This window comes from Aspergillus lucknowensis (genome assembly GCF_044049455.1).
Source record: "Aspergillus lucknowensis strain CBS 449.75 chromosome Unknown BJX67scaffold_2, whole genome shotgun sequence".
Taxonomy (NCBI): domain Eukaryota; kingdom Fungi; phylum Ascomycota; class Eurotiomycetes; order Eurotiales; family Aspergillaceae; genus Aspergillus; species Aspergillus lucknowensis.
The window spans coordinates 686,716-705,929 of NW_027263546.1; the positions used below are offsets into that span (position 1 = coordinate 686,716).

General features: G+C 51.4%; 5 protein-coding genes across 5 annotated transcripts; all 5 read right to left on the minus strand.

Annotated features, from left to right (window-relative positions):
• Positions 1-984: 984 nt before the first annotated feature.
• Positions 985-2,508, minus strand: BJX67DRAFT_341253 (U2 snRNP complex subunit CUS2). Its single transcript, XM_071027873.1, has 5 exons — positions 2,247-2,508; positions 1,888-2,007; positions 1,435-1,832; positions 1,279-1,387; positions 985-1,221 (listed from the first exon to the last, which is right to left on the minus strand). Exons 1-5 carry the CDS (start codon positions 2,436-2,438, stop codon positions 1,024-1,026), a joined length of 1,017 nt encoding a protein of 338 aa, XP_070890987.1. The 5' UTR covers positions 2,439-2,508; the 3' UTR covers positions 985-1,023.
• Positions 2,509-2,664: 156 nt separating this feature from the next.
• Positions 2,665-4,354, minus strand: BJX67DRAFT_341256 (uncharacterized protein). Its single transcript, XM_071027874.1, has 3 exons — positions 3,956-4,354; positions 3,313-3,899; positions 2,665-3,234 (listed from the first exon to the last, which is right to left on the minus strand). The coding sequence occupies exons 1-3, from the start codon at positions 4,241-4,243 to the stop codon at positions 2,835-2,837; spliced, it is 1,275 nt and encodes a 424-aa protein (XP_070890988.1). The 5' UTR covers positions 4,244-4,354; the 3' UTR covers positions 2,665-2,834.
• Positions 4,355-5,002: 648 nt separating this feature from the next.
• Positions 5,003-6,902, minus strand: BJX67DRAFT_369462 (uncharacterized protein; the record flags this gene model as incomplete). The annotated part of the gene is made up of 5 exons (XM_071030764.1): positions 5,003-5,140; positions 5,199-5,961; positions 6,031-6,254; positions 6,369-6,629; positions 6,687-6,902. 5 exons carry the CDS (start codon positions 6,900-6,902, stop codon positions 5,003-5,005), a joined length of 1,602 nt encoding a protein of 533 aa, XP_070890989.1.
• A 1,982-nt stretch (positions 6,903-8,884) lies between these two features.
• pmcA (putative P-type calcium ATPase) lies at positions 8,885-13,394 on the minus strand (the record flags this gene model as incomplete). Its single annotated transcript, XM_071031966.1, has 4 exons — positions 8,885-9,782; positions 9,842-10,100; positions 10,164-10,305; positions 10,356-13,394. The coding sequence occupies 4 exons, from the start codon at positions 13,392-13,394 to the stop codon at positions 8,885-8,887; spliced, it is 4,338 nt and encodes a 1,445-aa protein (XP_070890990.1).
• Positions 13,395-15,227: 1,833 nt separating this feature from the next.
• On the minus strand, positions 15,228-19,151 carry BJX67DRAFT_388061 (nucleoporin Nup84/Nup107 family protein; the record flags this gene model as incomplete). Its single annotated transcript, XM_071034324.1, has 5 exons — positions 15,228-16,090; positions 16,152-16,598; positions 16,659-18,713; positions 18,761-19,025; positions 19,089-19,151. 5 exons carry the CDS (start codon positions 19,149-19,151, stop codon positions 15,738-15,740), a joined length of 3,183 nt encoding a protein of 1,060 aa, XP_070890991.1. The 3' UTR covers positions 15,228-15,737.
• Between the last annotated feature and the right edge of the window lie 63 nt (positions 19,152-19,214).

The window sequence follows — 19,214 nt, forward strand, 5'->3', positions numbered from 1 at the left end:
CAGCTACTTAAATACCCCAACACGACAATCACGAGCTCCATCTCCGTGAACAATCTCAGCATAAAATTATTCATACTCCGTGTTTAGAAAATACAGGTACCTATTTGCTTCCTTCATGGTTAGTTCAGTGCGATATTCCCATGTGAAATCGCATATTTTGCTATCCAAAGCCTAGCCCCGCCAGAACGTTCATGTCATGATCGACACCCATTCACATGTAAATCCAGCCTGAACAACCAAAATCCATTGAAACAAGAAGCTTCTAGGCACAACGTGCCTGGAGTATTAGTGGTCTGACGAACTGCAATTCCGTTCCTAGATTGAGAGCCTTAGCCCTATAGGGTAGGCACCCCATCAAAAGAGGCCTGAGAAGGATGCGTTCGTTGTGCGGTTTTCACATGTGAATTCTCGCGCGAGAGCTCAATCTATGCCTGCTCTGTTCAGGACAACCTGGCCTTGAGCGACATCACGAGTGGAGAACCGGTTTCCCAACAGTTCTGGATGGGAAATAGGCTTCCAATGGATCGTTGCCCCTTACGTTATGCTCTCAGGAGATTGTTGAGCTGGTTGACGGCCCGGCGAGCTTTGCAATAATCTGGTCTATCTTGGACCAGCGGGGTTAGATCATGAGGACGGTGAGTTTGTTCCAAGTCGCGCTGCGGATTTTCTGTGTCAAAGAACGTATGACACGGAAAGACCGACCAAGTCTCAGATCCAAGGTATCATTAGGATGTACCGAAATGCACAAGGACAATAGCTAGTGTACAGGAGGATGGGAAGACGAGAATTTCATCACTTCGCCGTATTCTCTACAGCATGTGAGCTCTCCAACCATGTGCCAAACTCGTCTAGTCGGTGCTGCTCATCCTCGTCCTCAGCATCAAAACCCTTCTCGGCCAAGTCCTCAAGGGCTGCCCGCTTTTCGTTGCTCTTACGGAAGCGCTCGCTCCCGTCTGAAATGTACGCAACCACGGCAGTCCCACCAAAGAAGCGGCCGTTCATAAGCTAGAGAGCATGTCAGTATCATTGAGTCATAATTCCTTTCCCCTTCAAGCAGGCACCTACCTTTACGCAATTTCGCGCCGCCTCAGGGTCCGAGAACCGGACGCTGACTACGCCCTCCGGCTCCTTGTCATATAGGACGACGTTCGTAACCTCTCCTAACTTGGAGCATTCATCGCGGATATCTTCTTTGATGTCAAGGATGGCTGCTGGATCATCCTGTAATACGTAAGCCGAGCGAAGCAAAAGCAGCGATGTTGAGGGGTCCAAACATACATCTAGCTCCTTAAGCGTGAACATATGTTTGAGGGTGACCACTTTCTCGAACTTCGAGTTCGTATCCACCAACGCAGCCGGCTCATCGTCATCCCAATCCGTGAGTTTGCTGCCTTGATCAGTAACGGTCAAAGAAGCGAGTGAAATGTTGCTGACCTGTTGAGCTTCTGAGTCCTCTTAATAATCTTCTTCTTGTCTCTCATGCTAGTTTTCGTTGGCGCCTCTTGCTGGCTCTTGAAGGAGAAGTCTGCAGCCTGGACCCGCATAGGGCCCTGCGGCCCTGTTTCACCCAGCCTAAAATCTGAATCGTCCAGCATCTGAATCGCTAGATTGACCGACTCCGGCCGGAAGTAGACAACGAGAGCTTCGCCCTTGAATTTTCCGTCATTATCTGTGTACATTTTGATACGCGGCCGCCCGCTATCGATCTCTTCGGCGATGACTCCACACCTCGAAAAGATGTTCTGGATCTCATCGAACTCAGCGTCAAGAGGAATGGACGTAACGAATACTGCCGTATTCACGCGCTGCTTCTTCGGCTTTTGCGCGTCGCCCTAATTAATTGTCCCGAATTAGCTCCGCATCTCCAACAGCGGAATATAGACTCACCGCTTCTCCATTCCCTTGCTTGCGCTTCTTCCTAGACTGTTGCGCGGCGGGCTGCTCGTTCTCATCCGCCCCATGGACTCTGTAGGCTTCTTGCTGTTGCTGTAGCAAGTCTTCATCGACCTGGAGGACAGCCACTGGCGCAAAAGCGGCGCCGACCAGCAATCAGTTTCACGAACCACCCAAAATCCATGCAGACTTAGCCTTTCGAGTTCATTGCAACTGAGGTGGGCCCATCGACTCTTTTTGCGGCGAATTTCATCGCGGAAAGCAATAATAGAACAGGAACAACAGAGGGGGTAACAGGCAGGGATTTTCAGCAGCTGGGTAGGTAATCAGCTGAAGAGAAAGCGCGCACACACCGTCGGAATCCATCGCCTTAGTATGGTGTCGTAGCTATATTCCTGTCCATCCTCCGTCTCTAAGATAAATTTGTTGTCCAGCTTGGAGAAGGAGACTCGTGGGTCGCTGTCAAATTCGGAAGGGTCCTGAGGGAAGTTGCTGAAGGGTGGTGGGGAATCGGTCGCGTCATTGTTGGGATCTTGAAGCGCCATGTCGATGAGAACTAAGGTAACTGTCGAAGACTGAAGTCAACCCAGGGGTTTGAGGAGGGAAGCTTTAAAGTTGCAAAAGGATGAAGGTGGTTACGATCTGTGCGGGGAGAGTCTGATGCCACAGTTACGTAAGCTTCCTAAGCTGCCGAAGCTTGATTCCTATTTGGGAAATCTACAACTTTCCCCGGCCCCCAGGCCACCTTACTGTGAGGCGAGAAGGATAAGATTTCAAGTGCCTTCATAAATGTCTTCACTCATCTTGTGCACATAATATATTAAATCATAGCCAAGGCTATATAGCTAAAAAAAAAAGAAAAGAAAAGAAAAGAAAGAAATAAAGAGGGAACCAGAGTATATAACAGGCTAAATAACGGAGTCAAGATGTGAGAGTTGTTTTTAAGCAAACGGACACCCGCCTGTCCGGGAGATCCTCAGGTGGTCGACCGCATCCTTTTGGAATTGTCTGCCTTTACCCTCGAAATGCTTGGGCCCGACTTCAGCAATGCGGTAGCCATTCGGATAATATTTGTCGCCCTCGTCCCCTGGTAGTGGGCGACCGAGTGCCCATGTGTACCAAGCTGCGGGACCCCAGCGGTTCCAAATAGTGGGCTTGACATAGTAAGGCGCGCCATCCCATTGAGTCATGAAAATCTGCTCGTTTTCTGTCTGGTGTTCGGTAAAGGTCGTGTGACGCAAGATATATGGGCGGGGTAAGGCAAGATAGCGCATGGCGAATCGGCGAGCAGACAAAATGAACGAGAAGAATCTAGCATATGATGCCGGTGGCACATCGTATCTGCCTAGATGTCAGCATAATGCAGAGAAGAATCACAAGCTTCTTGGACTTGTGGCCAGGCGAACAGCCTGTACTTACAACATGGCTTTGCGCAGGCGGTCGTCCATCATGAATGACACAAACTTCAACCCAACATGCTGGAACGGCCGTGGAACCAGGTAAACCAGCACAGCGGTAGTCTGGTCGGCAACCTCCCGGTTATTGGCATCCGGAACCATGCACTTTTCTTCATAGGCATCGCTCCACGCCATGATCTCCTCCAGCCAATGGAGCCCATCGCGGAACCCGGTCTTTCCAGAAGGAAGCGGATCATAGCTAATTTCCAAGCCCTCACCTAGGCTCTTCCAGAAAGTACCGATAGCACATTTCTCCAGCTCCGTCAGTTCCCTCCATTCATATTTGTTTATGAACCTGACTGGTTGCACGGCAAACAACCCAAGGGTATATAGCATGTCCTCCTCGCGAATCGTGCCTGCGCTTCGATAACCGCTATGGAGGAAACGCGTCCGCGCAAGGGCAGCCTGGCCGCGTGCTGCTGACGGGGCCTGCCCGACAAACTCCTGTACCAGGACACTCGTGTCTGAGTAGCGCTTCAGGGACGTTCCCGGTTTCGAGAATTGGCGAGTTTTGGTCAGGACTTTGGAGATGCTGGGGATGCCATATGTCTAGGCAGCTTGTGTTAGTAGTTTGTTAAATCGGTCCCTAGAAAGATGAAGCTTACCCTAAAAAGCGCAAATTGTAGGGCTTTGGTAAAGAAGAAGGGAAACTCCAACTGCGCTATATTCTTTTGGATTTGGAAGGCATCCTCGTCGGTCATTCGAGCATAGGATTCTCGCGTCGGGTAGTTGTATTTCTTGTTGAATTGTTTGACACGCCGAAAGCGAAGGAGGGAAACCAAAATGGGGTATGCGGCGACAAAGGGAATGACGTATCTGAGAAGCTGTTGCGGCGAGGCATCCTTGAGGATGGTGGTTATTGTTTTAGAGAGTGCTGCCGGGGAGGTGGCCATCTTTGCGGCTAGGGGATGGTGCAAACAAAGGCTAACAGCTATTTGAAAAGAAACCACACAGATCCGGATGAAATAGAAAATAAATTACTGGAATGTTGCTCAAGATCTGGGATGGCCGCTTATATCAAGTCGAAGGATCCAAATGGGACCAGGCCAGGGCAGTGGGTTGGCCTCCCCAGTTTCAGTTCCCCACTTCTCCCAGCTGACCCTTCCAAGGTTCGGTCGAGGAAGCAGCTCGAGTCAGCACTTGACTCCCCCCTCCCTCCGTCTTCCCGCCGCTAACCTCGGCTTCCCCCGGCCTCTCCTCACTCTCAATCCGTCCGATTTGAGTGAATCCGACTTTTATTCGTCGTTATGATGGGCAGACTTCGAGATCGTTCCCAGAAACGAACCTCACACGCTTCAAGACCGCCAGGGCGAGGCCGTCGTTCCGCAAATCACAGTGGTATCCCTCGTTCTACTGGTGTTTAGTTCGCTCCTCCGTATCTTAGATTCTCCCGCGCCACCCCCAGTGGAAGACCGCCAGACGCGGCCGATGCACGGTCCGGCCCGTCATGGCTGCTCGGCGCCGAGATGCCGCGATCAGAGGTAATGGGGCTTCATTATGCCTACCTCTCAACACAATGAAGAAATATTGCTCAAGTTATTTACAAAATATCCCGGCCACGGCTCTTATTCTCTGAACCTAGAACTCCCTCCACATAAGAATCTCTCCTCGAAACATCGAAGTTGTGCAAGACTCATCTCTTCCCATCAAACTCAACGACCGACCACACGTAACTCGAGCTTTCTCAGCGGTGGAAATGCGAGGACAGTAAAGCCGAATCCAAGCCAGATGCCCAGATCGCACCCTCCAGCAACAGCCTCTGCGATTGGCCCGGTGTAATATACTTGGTCCTATCAAACAGATGGTCAGCACGGAGCCACTACGGACATGGAAACCGGAGATGTATACCATCCCAACGATGGCTCCTGCCCATCCGACGAGGAAAGCTGCGGTAGCAGCATATCCCACGGGTAGATTCTCGGGGTCGTTCCATGCGGTCCAGTCGTATTCTCCGCCTCTGTTGAAAAGGACGTCTGACTCCACCAGGATTGTGAACCATATGATGATCCAATAGCCGATCAATGGCACCAAGTTCTTGAAGACCTCGTAGAGTGAGTCTCGGCCACCAATCGCACATGCCGTGTATATGACAGTGCTAACGGTCGTGAAGACAGGGCGTGGCACCTTGCACCAAAAATCCCCAAGCATCTGAAAGTTCATTGCCATTGAATACGACCCGGGAGCGTTGTTGGAAACAATCGTGAGCACATTGATGAACGCACAGAACCTGCCAAACCCTCCAAGTCGATCGTAACCGGCCATCAACAGACTACCAGGAGTGCCATCATATATGGTGGCCCAGCTGGGATTGTGGGCAACGCCAGTTCCAAGGCCGGCACCAAGAAGCAATGTAATGACCATGGCTAGGCAAACACCTAAAGTGGTCGTTGACCATATCTTCCAGGTCCCGTTGTTGGGTGAGTAATAAACATGGTAGTCAGCAGCACCCGGAACCCAGGATAAGGCGCCAGAAAGACAAAGTGAGAAGAATGCCAACCTTTTGGCGTTGACCTCCTCCGTTGACCCAATGGATACCATATCGAAATCAAACTCTGGACCCGCAGATCCTAACAGGATCGTAAAGACCATCAACTGAGGGAACCATGCGAATCTGCTCGTACTGGGTTATTAGAAAAGGACAACATTCTCGTGTGGAGGCGCGGGAAAGCATATGCCGTACCTTTCATAGTATTGGAAAATGTGCATCCCAAATGTAGCCACCACGAGACTCACGAGGGCTACGATAATGATCCCAACAACCACGGATACTGCCCCCCCAGACAGTTTGGAAAGGAGCTGACCTCCGACCATCGAGCTCATCATTCCATAGCCCAAGTTTGTCAACACATTCAAGAAACAGCAAACCTTACTCGGGTTGAATCCCACAAGGTACCTGGACACAATCTAATCGGGAAACGTGAATCGTAAGTCCATCTGTCTTGCGGCTGGCATGCGGTTCTGAAGCAATGTGGATCGCGCATAGGGCCGAATCAACTTTACGGAATGGGTCAACCATACAAGGGTTCGATGCCCACTTTTTGGGCCCCAGGTACACATGTATCCAATCGCCATACATCCCAAGAGATTCCCGAAGACTGCACAAAGTGCGGCATCCAGGAAACTCAAACGCATGACAACTGTTCCGAGGGTGCCGACAACGATGTTATTGAGCGCCATTCCCATGCTGAACCATGTAATGAAGATTTTGAACGATGCGGAGGTGCTGGGCTTTTGCCGTTCCTCGAGAGGTACGGGCTCAATACCCCGTGTCTCGAGGCCCTTGACGTTCTCCGCCCATTGCTGATATCTCGATCTTCTCGTAGGGTTCTCGATGACAGGTGTTTCGACTTCTTCCGGTGTGACACTTCGCAGGGAATGCGATTCAGGCTTTTCTTGGACATCGGAAACCATACTAGTCGTGCTCGAAAGGGGGAAGACTTTTGAAATGAAAGGGAAACGGCGAGAAAACATTGCTTTCCAAACCGCCGGCAAGGCCGTATATCTCCTGGCCTTCTCCCGTTCACCGACAGAAACTCGCCGAGCATCACCCATAATCTCGTTCTGGTAGACACAGGGGGAAGACGGGGGGGAGGAAAACCGGACAACTGGGAAGATAGGTGGGAAATAAGCAATTGGCCGGTCTGATATGGTGCTGGCTTGTGCCGTCACATCTGCGCAACTTCACGCTGAACATTCCACGAGTTCGGAAAACGGGAAGGGAGGCCACATAATCTAGTGGGTGCTACAGTCCCATGGCTATCGACATAATCACAGCTTCCTCCCTTTCTCAGAAGACGCGCTAAGGATGAGGTCCAACGATGAGACAGTGCCTGTGTAACCAGAAGCCGGGAATTCGTCATTCCCTCACTTCCATCTCTCCTGCCTCATAGAGCAGCATAACTGCCAGCTCGCCGGTCCCCGATATCTCTGTTTATTTACCAAAAGTACGCGCTTTGGGCAACGGACAACCAACTACATCATACATAGTCACCCTCCCCAAGGAAGCAATCAACCACCCAGCATCGTTCCGAACCCCTTCCCGCTCAGACTTCAGCCCAGATATGGAGCACAGTATCCACATTCACATTCTTTTTGATGCGAAACTGGCGTATTATGCTCTCTCTCCACACCGTTGGAATGGAGCCAAGAATGCAGGAGAACACCACTTCGCAAAGAAGCTTGCCATTCTACCCACAAGGAAGTAGTCCCTAAGGGCCAGTCGCAGGCCAGCCACAGGGATCCAGACCGGGATTGAGCAACGAGCACAGCTCTCTCGTCGGCTATCGACGGACGTGTGAAAACCGGCCCCTTTCTCCTGGCAAGAATGCGGATGTTGACAGTATGGGAAGGACGAGCCTGACCCCTGTGGCTCCCTGGTAACGGTAACCCATACTCATCTTCCAAACATCCTGCCTAGCAGGCCCCAGATCTAGTATGCTCTTTCCAGATATTAGGTACAGAGCGTAGGTATAAACTGCAGCACCTCGCCCAAGTCAAAAGAGAGGACGCGCGCAGAATAGTTAAGCACAACGGCCCAAAAGGCTTAAATTACCAAAACAATAGCGAACTATTTACTTTCTTCAGCCCCAAATCTGGAGTCCTGTCTCCTTCCTCCACTGGAGTGTAGTTCGCCCCCCACCCCCCCCCCTCCCTTTTCAAGTGTCCGTACTAATTGAAGACCCGAGCGGATCGATCTCTTCGTTTCTCTCGGCTTGATGCCATTTACTCTGTAGAGAGAAGACGCTCTCGGGAGAGATTTAGTACCACCCACGCCATGTCCACCTGAACGGTGAAGTGAGTACCTACCTAGGCGCCCCACCTGCCGACAGTTCGCTGCCAGGACTGCCAGGACTGCCTCATACCTACCTAACCCTGTATGCGTCGGGTGCATCAATAAACCCCGGTACATGAAGCCAAACGGCCTTCCCGGAAGGGTTTTCCTTCCATTATACTTGTCCAGTTTAACCTATGCTCGGCGGATACTATCCGACGGAACTTGGGAGTTCAAGGGAAAGTAAGCAAAGATGGAATCTATTATGCGCCCGCTCTAGGAGAAAACCCGAAAATGGAGAGACGAGCATCATCGGACGATATCGGGGGGATCGTGTATTGAGTCTATGTACAAAGCGAGGATAGTTTGTTGGGGGAAGAGTGAGAACAAAACAAGCCGCCCGTAAGCGCCGGGCTCAAACCCAAACCCGAACTCCAGCCTTTATGCGAACAGGGCTGTCTATTAGTAAACGAGTAGCCGCAGCAACACAAAGCGACGAAGGAAGAATGCAGTGTAGTACATTGGTTTTGTCCACAGACGCCGAACACACCTAGATGGGTCCAAGGTAGAAGCTCCGAGAGAATGAAGACAGATATTAGCAAGCGTATAGCAAGAAATGGCTGGCGCCCGTCGTGGAACTTTTGAACAATAGAACAGAGGAGAATGGAAGAGAACGGAAGAAAGATGGCTGTTGCTTGATGAGGTAAACGTGAATGCGGAAGTTCAAGGTACGTATTGAGGAGATAACCCAAGCGATGTATGCCTACGACTGGCTTTGGCTTTGGCTAGACTGAGATCGATGGGAAGTGGATCGTCTGTGGCGGCTGGATACTTCGCGGCCTGGAGGCGCATGCTCAAAGAAGGGAAGCAGATCCGGATTTTGACTTGGGGGTGTGTTTGATGTGGCGGGGTAATTACCGACGATATTGTCGTCGGGAGCAGTGTCGGGGTGGACTTCAATACCGGGTTGCCTGCTAATATTTCCACCGTTCAAGTCGAACTTGAACGACTCTCCTTCCTCTGCCGGCCTCTCGATTGGAGACCAACCAGCGATACTGCCCGCCACGACGCCTGCCATTGCAGCGGCCGGACCAAAGGCTGAGTTCGAGCGTGAACGCGCACGCCTGTTCGACCGGGAATCGGGAGTTGCGGGGACTGGGGGTGTGCTATCACTACTCTCCGCAACTGGGGTGCCGGGAGCTGAGTTCTCTCGCGACCTAGAGCCGCTGCGTGATCGAGGAAGAAATTCTTCAGGATGTTGTAGTTTGTGTGCCAAGTTTCTCATCCGTCCCCCGCGAAGCGACTTAAAGAATTTCAACTGGTCTCGGATCTCTTCAAGGGCAGGGTTCCATTCATATCGCCGGTCTTCGTCAGATACAACGACTTCTGGACCCTTCTTGCGTTCCTTGAACGTGGGGATGAGTTGGCGGATGAATTCATCCGGAATAAGCCGAACTATAACGGCAACCGGGAGAGAGATCACACCAAGGATGAGGCAGACGCCCCATTGCGGCCCGTTGAGATCGGTGACTGAGAAAGCGTGCCCACCAACGGAGATGATCAAAATCTGTCCACCAACGATAACAAATTGGATGCCGAGAAACCAACGGTTGCGGAGGAGGCCCTCGAAAATATTGAGACCACTATCCAGGCGGCGAGAGCTAGAGACAAGTCAGTTATATCCTCCTCCCCCGCGAAAAATGCAGAAGGCGAAACTTACTTCCATTGGTTGAAGATTTGCATCCAAACAAACGTGTTGAATACCACTGTTTTGAGAGCAGTCTCGGGATTTTGGTCTTTACCCGCGAAGTTGATGATGGATTTAAGAATAGACTTCCCAGCGAAGTTCAGAATGAGCGTGACAACTAGCTGATAGATGCTTTGGCCGATGATCATCTTCCACATAGTTAGGGTAATGAGCGGAGCAGATTTTGGTTCAGGCCGGCGATTGAGAACGTAGGGCGAGGGAGGATCCGTTGCTAAGGTATAGTTAGATCATGTCCACCGTCTTTGTGATCCAAGCTTCATTGAGGGTAGCATACCTAAAGCAAGGGCAGCGAAAGTATCCATGATTAAGTTGACCCACAGAAGCTGAACTGCTGTCAATACAGATTCCTCATCGCCACTGGCAACCGCAGAGATAAACGTAAGAAGGACTGCAGTGATGTTGACGGTGATTTGGAACTATAACTGTTAGTCTGCAGACTCGAATCAGGGCGCACTCGTATATGTACCTGCAAAAATTTCTTCACCGCATCATTGACAGTCCTACCCCAGGCCATAGCCTTAACGATGGAAGCAAAGTTGTCATCCATCAAGATAATATCTGATGCCTCTTTGGCCACCTCAGTGCCCGTAATTCCCATAGAAAATCCAACATCCGCAGTTTTCAAAGCCTGAGCGTCGTTTGTGCCGTCACCAGTGACTGCAACGGTCTCGCCAAGCTTCTTGAGCTGAGAAACAAGAATCTTCTTGTCATCAGGGCTAGAACGGGCAAGAACTTGCAACCGTGGAATAATTTGCGTCATTTGGCGGCTGCTCAGCTTTCGGAACTTGGGACCTTCAATTGCGACGCCACCAGGAGTGAAAATTCCACATTCTTGTGCGATTGCCTTCGCAGTTACGATGTTGTCACCAGTCACCATACGGACAAAAACTCCGGCACGTTGACATTGGTGAACTGATTCTGTCACTCCGGCTCGAAGGGGATCTTGGATGCCAAAGACTCCGAAAAATATCATATCCTTGAAAATGTGGTCGAAGACTGCAAGTGAACGATCTTCCTCCAGCGTAGGGGCCCCACGGGGAGGCCATTCGGTGAAATCACGGTAGACAAGGCCAATGGTTCGCAGGGATTGAATAGCATAATGGGTGATAGTGCTATCAAGTGTTGAACGGTCCCTCTCGTCCAACGGTCCCTCGTCGAGATTCTTAGTGGGATCTCGAACAATCCGTGTCGATTTAGCCAGCAGAACCTCCGAGGCGCCTTTAACGAGCATTCGATATTTCTTTCCGTTGTCGATCTTGACCACGACAGCCATACATTTACGACCCGAATCGAATGGTACCATTTGAGCAATATTCGCATTATCACGGGCTTCGCTGAGTAACCCTAGTCCAAGGTAAGTTCGCGCGAAGCCTAGGAGGGCTGTTTCGGTCTTCGATCCAATAAAGGTCATAGCTCCTTCCTGCTCTCCCTCAAACGCGGTAGAATTAAGTACAATCGAGTCCACCAACAGTTGCTTGGCTGAGGGACAGAGGCTAGTCGCGAACTCGGATGGAGACAATATGGTTCTAGAGTCGGCCGCCCGATCTTTGTTAACATCGGTCGGGGATGGGGCCTGGGATTTCCCTCCAAATTTCGACTTCGTGCCCAGCGTAGCAACAACCGCAGTCATTTTGTTCTCAGTCAGTGTTCCTGTCTTGTCCGAACAAATAGTTGTTGCATTTCCCATGGTTTCGCATGCTCGGAGTAAACGGACAAGGTTATTGTCCTTCAGCATGCGTGTTGTGGCGAATGCAAGCGCGAGTGTCACAGCAAGAGGTAGTCCTTCTGGAACCGCGACGACGATGATTGTCACAGCCACAATGAAAATCTGTAGGAAAGCTTGACCTTTCTGATCGGCATTACCAAGGTCCTTCAGCTGGGCGAGAAACTTTATAAAGAGCACAACAAACAACAGTAAGCCAGCAGCTAAACCGAGTTTCGCGATATATTCGGCAAGGACATTCAGCTTTGTCTGCAGTGGCGTTGTTTGACCTTCATCCTGAAGAGACATCATGGTTTTGCCGTACGTTGAATGTACCCCAACTGCCGTCACCAAAAAGGTTCCCACACCTTCCGACACCTTAGCCCCGGATACGATGAATGGGTCCTGCTTCGAGAGGTTCTCATGTCGTTCGATAGCGCCATAGACGTCCTGTGCTGGTGACTTGCGTAACACGTCGGATTCACCCGTGGCAGAGGATTCATCACATTTGATATTGTGACCCGATATGTAGATTCCATCGACTGGGACTAGGTCTCCAGGTTCCAAGTGCATGAGATCGCCAACAAGAATATCGTGGACAGATATTTCGGTCATCTTCCCGGAACGGATCACCTTGACCATTCTATCTTCCTTCTTCCTGTTCAATTTCACAAATTGACGTTCCTTCTGCCAGTCGTTGGCTGCACCGACTATTACAACAATCAAGATCGCTACAATGATGGCGACTCCCTCCACCCACTGAACACGCGGATCCCCAGGTTTAGCTGTGACAGATTGATATATGCCTAACGCAAGTGAGATAACCGCAGCGACTGTCAACAAGATGAGCACTTTGTCGTTGTATGCAAGCCAAGCCAGCTCGAAGATACTCTTGGTCTTCTTCTCGGGAAGTCTGTTGGGTCCGAACACACGCTTGCGGTCGGCATAGGCGTTTTCGCCCGGTTTGTGTGGTGTAGTACTTACTCGTCCTGGCGGCGTTTGGGGGGGCGTTCCATCCGCGGGCTTTGACACGGAGCTGGGGCTGCTCGGAGCTGTCGCTTCATCGAAACTTACAGTGCCATCCAGCACTGTTTCGTCCAGACTCAGGCCACTGCGTGCGTCGGTTCTCAAGCCCTTCTCAAGACCAGCAAGGCCGCCAAGAGCATAGAATGCGCCAAGGCTCTTGGGGTTTAATAATTTGTTTAGCTGCCCAGGCGAGAAGGCAAAGTTGTTGTTTTCCACATCAAATTCCGCCTCGTGTCCCGGGTCTGGTTGGAGGGCCTCCTCATAATTTTCGATCGTAGTCTTCGCGAAGCCCGATGGCGACTCCACCCTTCCGTTCGAACGTGAATCACCTCCATTGGAGAGACTTGGATCCTCCGACTCAAGGGAGTTCCCGCGAGATCTGGCACCTGGCACAGAGAGGTAGTTAGAATGAACCATCGATTCCGTCATCTTCGAATTGGGAGACAGGATGGGATGCGGCGATGGCAAAGTAGGCCTGCTATCGTGCTCCCTACTCTCTGAAGATGCATAGGAGCGAACCGACGGGGCTGATCGGGTATCGGTAGGAGAAACACTGCGGCTGCTTAAGAGGGCGCTAGTATCGGCAGTCTGGTCAACATGATTGGCAGATCGTGAGGATTGTGATGGAGCTGTGACTTGAGAAGGTGGTGGATTCCGATCCGCCGGCGAGGTGACGGCAGATGTGTCTATTGTGATAGTCGGAGCCCGTTCTCGACGGAGGGGCGTTGAAGCTGACTGCTTGGGGTCATTTTCATTCGACGTCCTCGGTTCGGACATGGTCGACTCCGAGCCTCTAAAACAGCCTGGAGAGCAGATTGATAAAGGGGTGTTCGGTATCAGTAACAACGGGGCTCCGGACGGAGCAACTGGACGCTAGATGGCCGAGTCATAAATATCCAAGGGAGCACGAACAGATTCATCGGCGAAGTGACACTAGAGCTCAAAGTCACTGGGGGCATTCCATCTGGGAGGGTTGGTGAGGGTGCCCAGGTGCTGTTCGGTTGCTGCCAAACCGCCACCCAATGCGGCCAAACAAACGAAGGGAACTTGTCAACGTGACAAAAGGGAGGAAGAAGGTCAAGAAGCAAGATGACGAAAATGAGGCGCCGTCTCGAGACAAAGGAAGAGTTTCAAGGGATTGGAAGGGTCAATGCGAAAGGAATTGGGGGAATAGACTTTGGAAGGGAGAGGCGAAGGAGAGTGACAGAAAGTCATTCTCTCTCTGTGTGAGGACCCTGAGCCAAAATTCCCCCATACAAGCTAAGGTCGAAATTCAAAACGCGCTGCTTTCGTCACTCCACTTTGGATCCACTTATGATCTGGCCCGACCCTGAGGTCCTGTTTTCCTGTGTGCACTGTGCAGAATGCCCTGCTCTGGAGTCAAACCGTGCTTCAGGACTCCTGGAAAAGAACGCGGTTCAGCCTCGCTTTCAGAACCAATCCCTCAAGACTTGAATCGCAGAAGGATGACGGAGCTTCTCCTTTCATGGATCCTGACAGCTTCGATTCCTGCTCCCAAACTCGCTCCTGCAGTCTCCCAGACCTGCACTGCCTCATTCCGCCTTGGGTCCTTTCTCCATCACACCACGACTTCACCCTCAAATCTCATTTTCCTTGGTTTCTCACTTTGTCCTGCCCTCCCTTTGCTTCTGACAATCCAGACCAAGGGCGAATGACTCCCAAAGCAAAATGACCCGAATCCGCTCTCATCCGACCCAAACCCGCGAGCTCCAGACGATAGAACTGGGAGACGAGGACCGCCAGCTGGCATCCTGGTCACCGCAAGCAGATCCAGCATCATTGAATTATGCACCGAGACTGGACAGAAAATCCTTGCACATCGCCTCGATGGCCCTCACACCCTCACACTGAGGTTGCCAAAATTGCAAGCGGCAAACAAATAGTGTTGTGGATTCAGCGGCTTGGCGGAGGCTGTGCAGACCCACTTACCTCACTCGACAATCCCAAGCTTCCGCCGGCGCCCGGGCGCGGGCGTCGTGCGATCTCGTCAGAGAACAAATTCAAAGCTTCGCGACCGTTCATTGGCCGTCCGCACTCTGCAGCATAATTTCACAGTCAAGACTTGAGTCTCCGAGAAAGAACCTCTGAACAGCTAGAGGGGTCATCTGTTGCCTGATGCGGTATCGGGGAGGCTCGTTTGGCCTCACCTCCAGATCCATGTTCTGTGGACCATGCATGCGACTCGCCTCAGGACAGAAGATTCGACGTGGATTCTTCTCCGCCGTTTCAGCATGGGTCGCGACACTGAGTATTCATTATTGGGCAAAGTAAGGAAGTACCCACAAACAAAAGTCAACCACCAAACCCTGTTGATTCTCGAGCCACGACCAGCATGACGTGTTTTCCGCCACCTCAAGGCTCGATTCCCCCCGTATAAAAGTGGTTATCATTGGAAGCTCTGAGAGGCACAACACCCTGTGTCCCCTTGAGATATCACCCACCACATTCTCGAATCCCGAAATCGGGAGGCAAATTTAGTGTTCACGTGCTTGGCAAAGCAATAATGACTGCATCTTCAGGCCTGGACGCGTACCGCGTTGACGACTCAACTTTGGAGTCAGCTCACCAGGCGCGTTATGTGGGATTACATGCGAGCTCCATCTGTAGCCATTTCAATAATTGGGAGATCTAGTTGAATGTCATGCATCATCCCGAAACCTGGACGAGACGTCGTAGGGCGAAGTATTAATTGGATAATCCCCATGACAAGCTGCCAGCGGGCAGAGAGGAAGCCTACAGAGGGCACCCAAATGTAAATTTGATGACCGCGTACATTTTGTCGACTGATATCCTATGATAGAAAACACCTTGTATCATTCCCTAAAATCCTGTCCAAATGCAATCGCAATGAATCCCCGGTCTCTCCACGACAATACATCCATTGTAACAAAAGAGGGGGGAAATAAAATTAAGACAGAAAGACAGGTAAAAGGAGAAGCAGCCTGACTGCGAGAGATAACAAAAGGGATAAGAAACTTGAAGGTCGTGTGGTTTGTATGTAATGTACAGTCAGTCAGTCAATCATGCAATAATGCATCCCGTACGTGCAATCCCTCTGCTCAGATGCCTGTCCGGCGGGTGGAGGAAGTATGTATGCAATTACTGCGCCTCACGGAGCATCATCTCCTCCTCTTCGTCCTCAGCGGGGCCCTGCACGTTCCAGATGCCCAGCGACTCGCCGCCTAAAAGCCTCACATTAGGCTTCGCGCGCGCCTTGACCATCGCCTTGCTGGACAGTGCCAATGCGTCCATGAGCTCGCCCATTCGCTTAGGCGCGACAAAGCTGCGAGTCAGGTGCTCGTTTTCGGCGACCTGCATACCCAGGTTCATGCACTGGACGAGGATGTCGCTGCTAATAACGTGGGCTGAGTAGTAGAGCGCGCTATGGTAGTCAAGGAAGAGTTCGGGGATGTAAGTGCTTCGGATTTCCTCGAGGTCGGCTAGTTCAGCTTCTGCGACGGGTAAATCCTTGTTAGAGCGTGCTATTATTCAATGGATGATTTCCGAACTTACCGTCTTGGGCGCTGGCCAGCCAGTCGTACAGGATAGCGTCGATATGCACGCTGACTCCGTCTAGGGCATCCTGCAATTCATCCCTCAGGGCCTTGATAGTCCCCGAGTCCCGACGACGTTTGGTCTTGTCGAGCTTCTCGCAAACAGAAGCGAATCTTTCCAGGGCGTCAAAGGCGAGTATAAGCTCCTCTAGATCACGCATAGTCTGTGATTGTGTATAGAGAAGCTTCGTCTGCGCGGTAGATGGCAGGCTAGTGCTGGATTTGTTCCGCTTATGCCCATACATTCTCCCCTTCGAGGGGCTGGAAGGTTCTGAGGTGCCGAAATCGGCTCCATCCTCAGCATCAACGGGGAAGTCCGCGACATCGAACCCGAAGTACTCTCGGGATATGTCCGACAATAGCATGCGCCTACTTAGCTCGCGAGCTGCAGGTAGTTTGCCAGTAACTTGACGGCGTTAGCAAGACACTTCGTGACCGATTTCTGACAGGAAGTTCAAAAACATACTGTAAAATCTCCGGTAGAGCAAAGTTCCAAGGTTGCAGATCCGACCCCATTGTCCATCCACGTATCGAAGCCATTCAAGACTACGAATGATTCGCTCGTCATCCATGGAAAGATCCTTTCCAATGAAATCCTTCTTGACAGGCACCAACTCGCGGTACCCGTCCATGCGACTCACGACTTTCGGGTACCGCCTTAGGGTCCTTGAGTGGTCCACAGCAGAGATACTGGAAATGACCCAGTCCCACTGAGCCCGGATGACCGCTTCAATGTCGATATCATACTTGTGCATCAGCTGTACTTGTAACCGTCGCTCCCTCGAATCAACTATTTCGATCAATGCCTGGCCAAGCACGGAATGTGCCCGTTCAGGAGGGAGGAGAGAGGCATAAAGCGGAACCATATCAACAACACCGATTTCCTCAAGGTTGGCAATATACCCAATCACATTCACGGACGCGGTATCAGAGAATTGAGTATCACTGCGAACGTAGCCGATAGAGTTAGCGGCAATGTAGAGGTGGGCCGCAATCCTCAATGCATCGCTATCCTCCGCCGTAATAAGTAGAGAGTCATCTACATGCGTTCGCGACAGATTAGGCACGAAGGTGGACTCCCCCTTATTTATTGCCGCCTGCGAGACAGCCGCGGCCAGGGAGATGAAAAAGGAGTCATAGTTCTTTCCTATAATCGCAGCCTGAATCGTTCGGTAAGGATTCCGAGCCTCACCACCAATCCGGTCGTTACCCTTGGTGTATTGCACAAACTTGTTAAAGTCTGCATATCCAACGGGCTCGGGTGTGAAGAACACGGGAGTCGTAGGCGAATGGTTCAATTTCCGCTGAAGCTGCTGGCAAAAACCCCTGTAGCGCGATAGGAGCACGTTGTTGAAGTGAACGTAGAGGTAGTCGTCCCAACTCTGACACACTTTCAGGGCCGCTTCTGACTCGCCGCACAACAGCGCGTAGACGGCCCGCTCGAAATCCTCCGTCTGTGGATCCCGAGCAAGGCTTGAGCAAGCGGCCCTCCAGGAATCTTGGGTCCGCCAGTTCATCATACGTGTGAATCCATCATCAAGAGGTGTTCTCTCCCCGCCTGAGTTGGGATCAACGCTAGAGCCGCAGAGGCTGACTGCGCGCCAATGCTCCAGACGACTTGCTGCCCATTCTCTAACTTTCGTCCAATTCTCTCCTTGCCTCAGCATCTTCCAACACGTCATCCAGGTAGCACGCTCGTAGAATTGGTCCTTTCTCTGGAGGGTCTGTTTCTGGCGAGTGACGGCGTCAGGATCTAACTGCGTAATCATTGGTTCAGATTGTTCAGATGTTAGCAGCGAAGCGGCGACACCCGGGTCATTCGGTTCAAGCGGTCTAGGCCAGGCGCGCAGTCGCTTTTGTCCTTTTATAGTCTCCTTGGTATAGAGCCACCCGTGAGACCAGGAACCTTTCCCTCTTTCTGCCTGTGTTTCCAATTCCGTAATCAAGAAGTCAATGTCTTGGGTAGAATTACGCGCAGTGAGTTCCAGCCACTTCATGACGAGCAGACACTCTACCGCGTACTGATCTACCTCCATGAACTTTTCCCAAACTTCGCGATCCGACGAATATCGATGCAGATCCTGGAAGACAGTTTTTTGCGCTTGTTTAAAGCTGTCTCTGCTAGGAGGATCATCAATGCTAATCAGATTATGCAAGAGATGCCAGGTGTTTGCTTCCAATTGCAATCGTTGCAGCTCTTCTTCATTCTTCGGGTCGTTTGACGCGGTACCGTTGGTCTTGTTGACGCTCCAGCCCATCTTCGCCCGCTTGAGGGTGTTCTGCTTGGAAAGGTCATGGACGGCATCTTGCGCGATGGCCTGGTACCCCTTCACCAATTGATAGACTGCTTCGTAATTCCCTAACTCGTCCGCGCAAGTGGTTTTCTGTTTGAAACGGTCCAATTTTTCCGCGAAGGCCTCGATTTGGCGCGTAACACGGTCGGCAGTACGGCGAAGGGGATGCAGCGCTTGCTGTGCGCCCGCTGAGGTAAAGAACTCCGAAGCTGCAGCATCAAATCCGTCTAAGCACATTCAGTTCTATACCAAGAATCGCGTCGGGAAGACATACTCTGCCCATTCGTAGAGTCAACAAGGTGAAGAGGTGATTCGCTACCATTCATATCCTCCAAGGAAGCATCCTCTTCCAACTCCTCGTTCTCATCCTCATCCCCGTCGTCCATGTACTCCTCGCCGTCATCAACCTCTAGCACCTCATCTTCCTCCTCGTCCTCCTCGTCTTCCTCGTCTTCCTCGTCTTCCTCGTCTTCCATAGGTTCATCGTCATCGTCGTCGATCTCAATAATGGCAGAATCGTTCGGCGGTCGTTGACCTTGCTACAGAAGTAGAAACCGAGTCAGATGGCTCTGCAGCGAGGAAGCAAGCTCAAAAACACTCACATTGAACGAAGGAAAGCCAGAAACAGAGCCGGCAGATCCAGCAGCTCTGCTCAACGGAGCCATAAGTTAGATGACGGTCAAAAGACCAGCTTCTCGAGCAACGGACTGAGAAGAAGCTGGTTGGGG

Bases quoted from the DNA above. Each gene is read 5' to 3' on its own strand.
- BJX67DRAFT_341256 (XM_071027874.1), bottom strand. From the start codon at position 4,243: ATGGCCACCTCCCCGGCAGCACTCTCTAAAACAATAACCACCATCCTC. The intron at 3,900-3,955 runs GTAAGCTTCATC...CAAGCTGCCTAG, and splicing joins TACAATTTGCGCTTTTTAGG to ACATATGGCATCCCCAGCAT. The intron at 3,235-3,312 runs GTAAGTACAGGC...ACATCTAGGCAG, and splicing joins CGCCTGCGCAAAGCCATGTT to ATACGATGTGCCACCGGCAT.
- BJX67DRAFT_341253 (XM_071027873.1), bottom strand. From the start codon at position 2,438: ATGGCGCTTCAAGATCCCAACAATGACGCGACCGATTCCCCACCACCC. The intron at 2,008-2,246 runs GTGTGTGCGCGC...GCTGTCCTCCAG, and splicing joins TAAGGCGATGGATTCCGACG to GTCGATGAAGACTTGCTACA. The intron at 1,388-1,434 runs GTCAGCAACATT...TGATCAAGGCAG, and splicing joins AGGACTCAGAAGCTCAACAG to CAAACTCACGGATTGGGATG.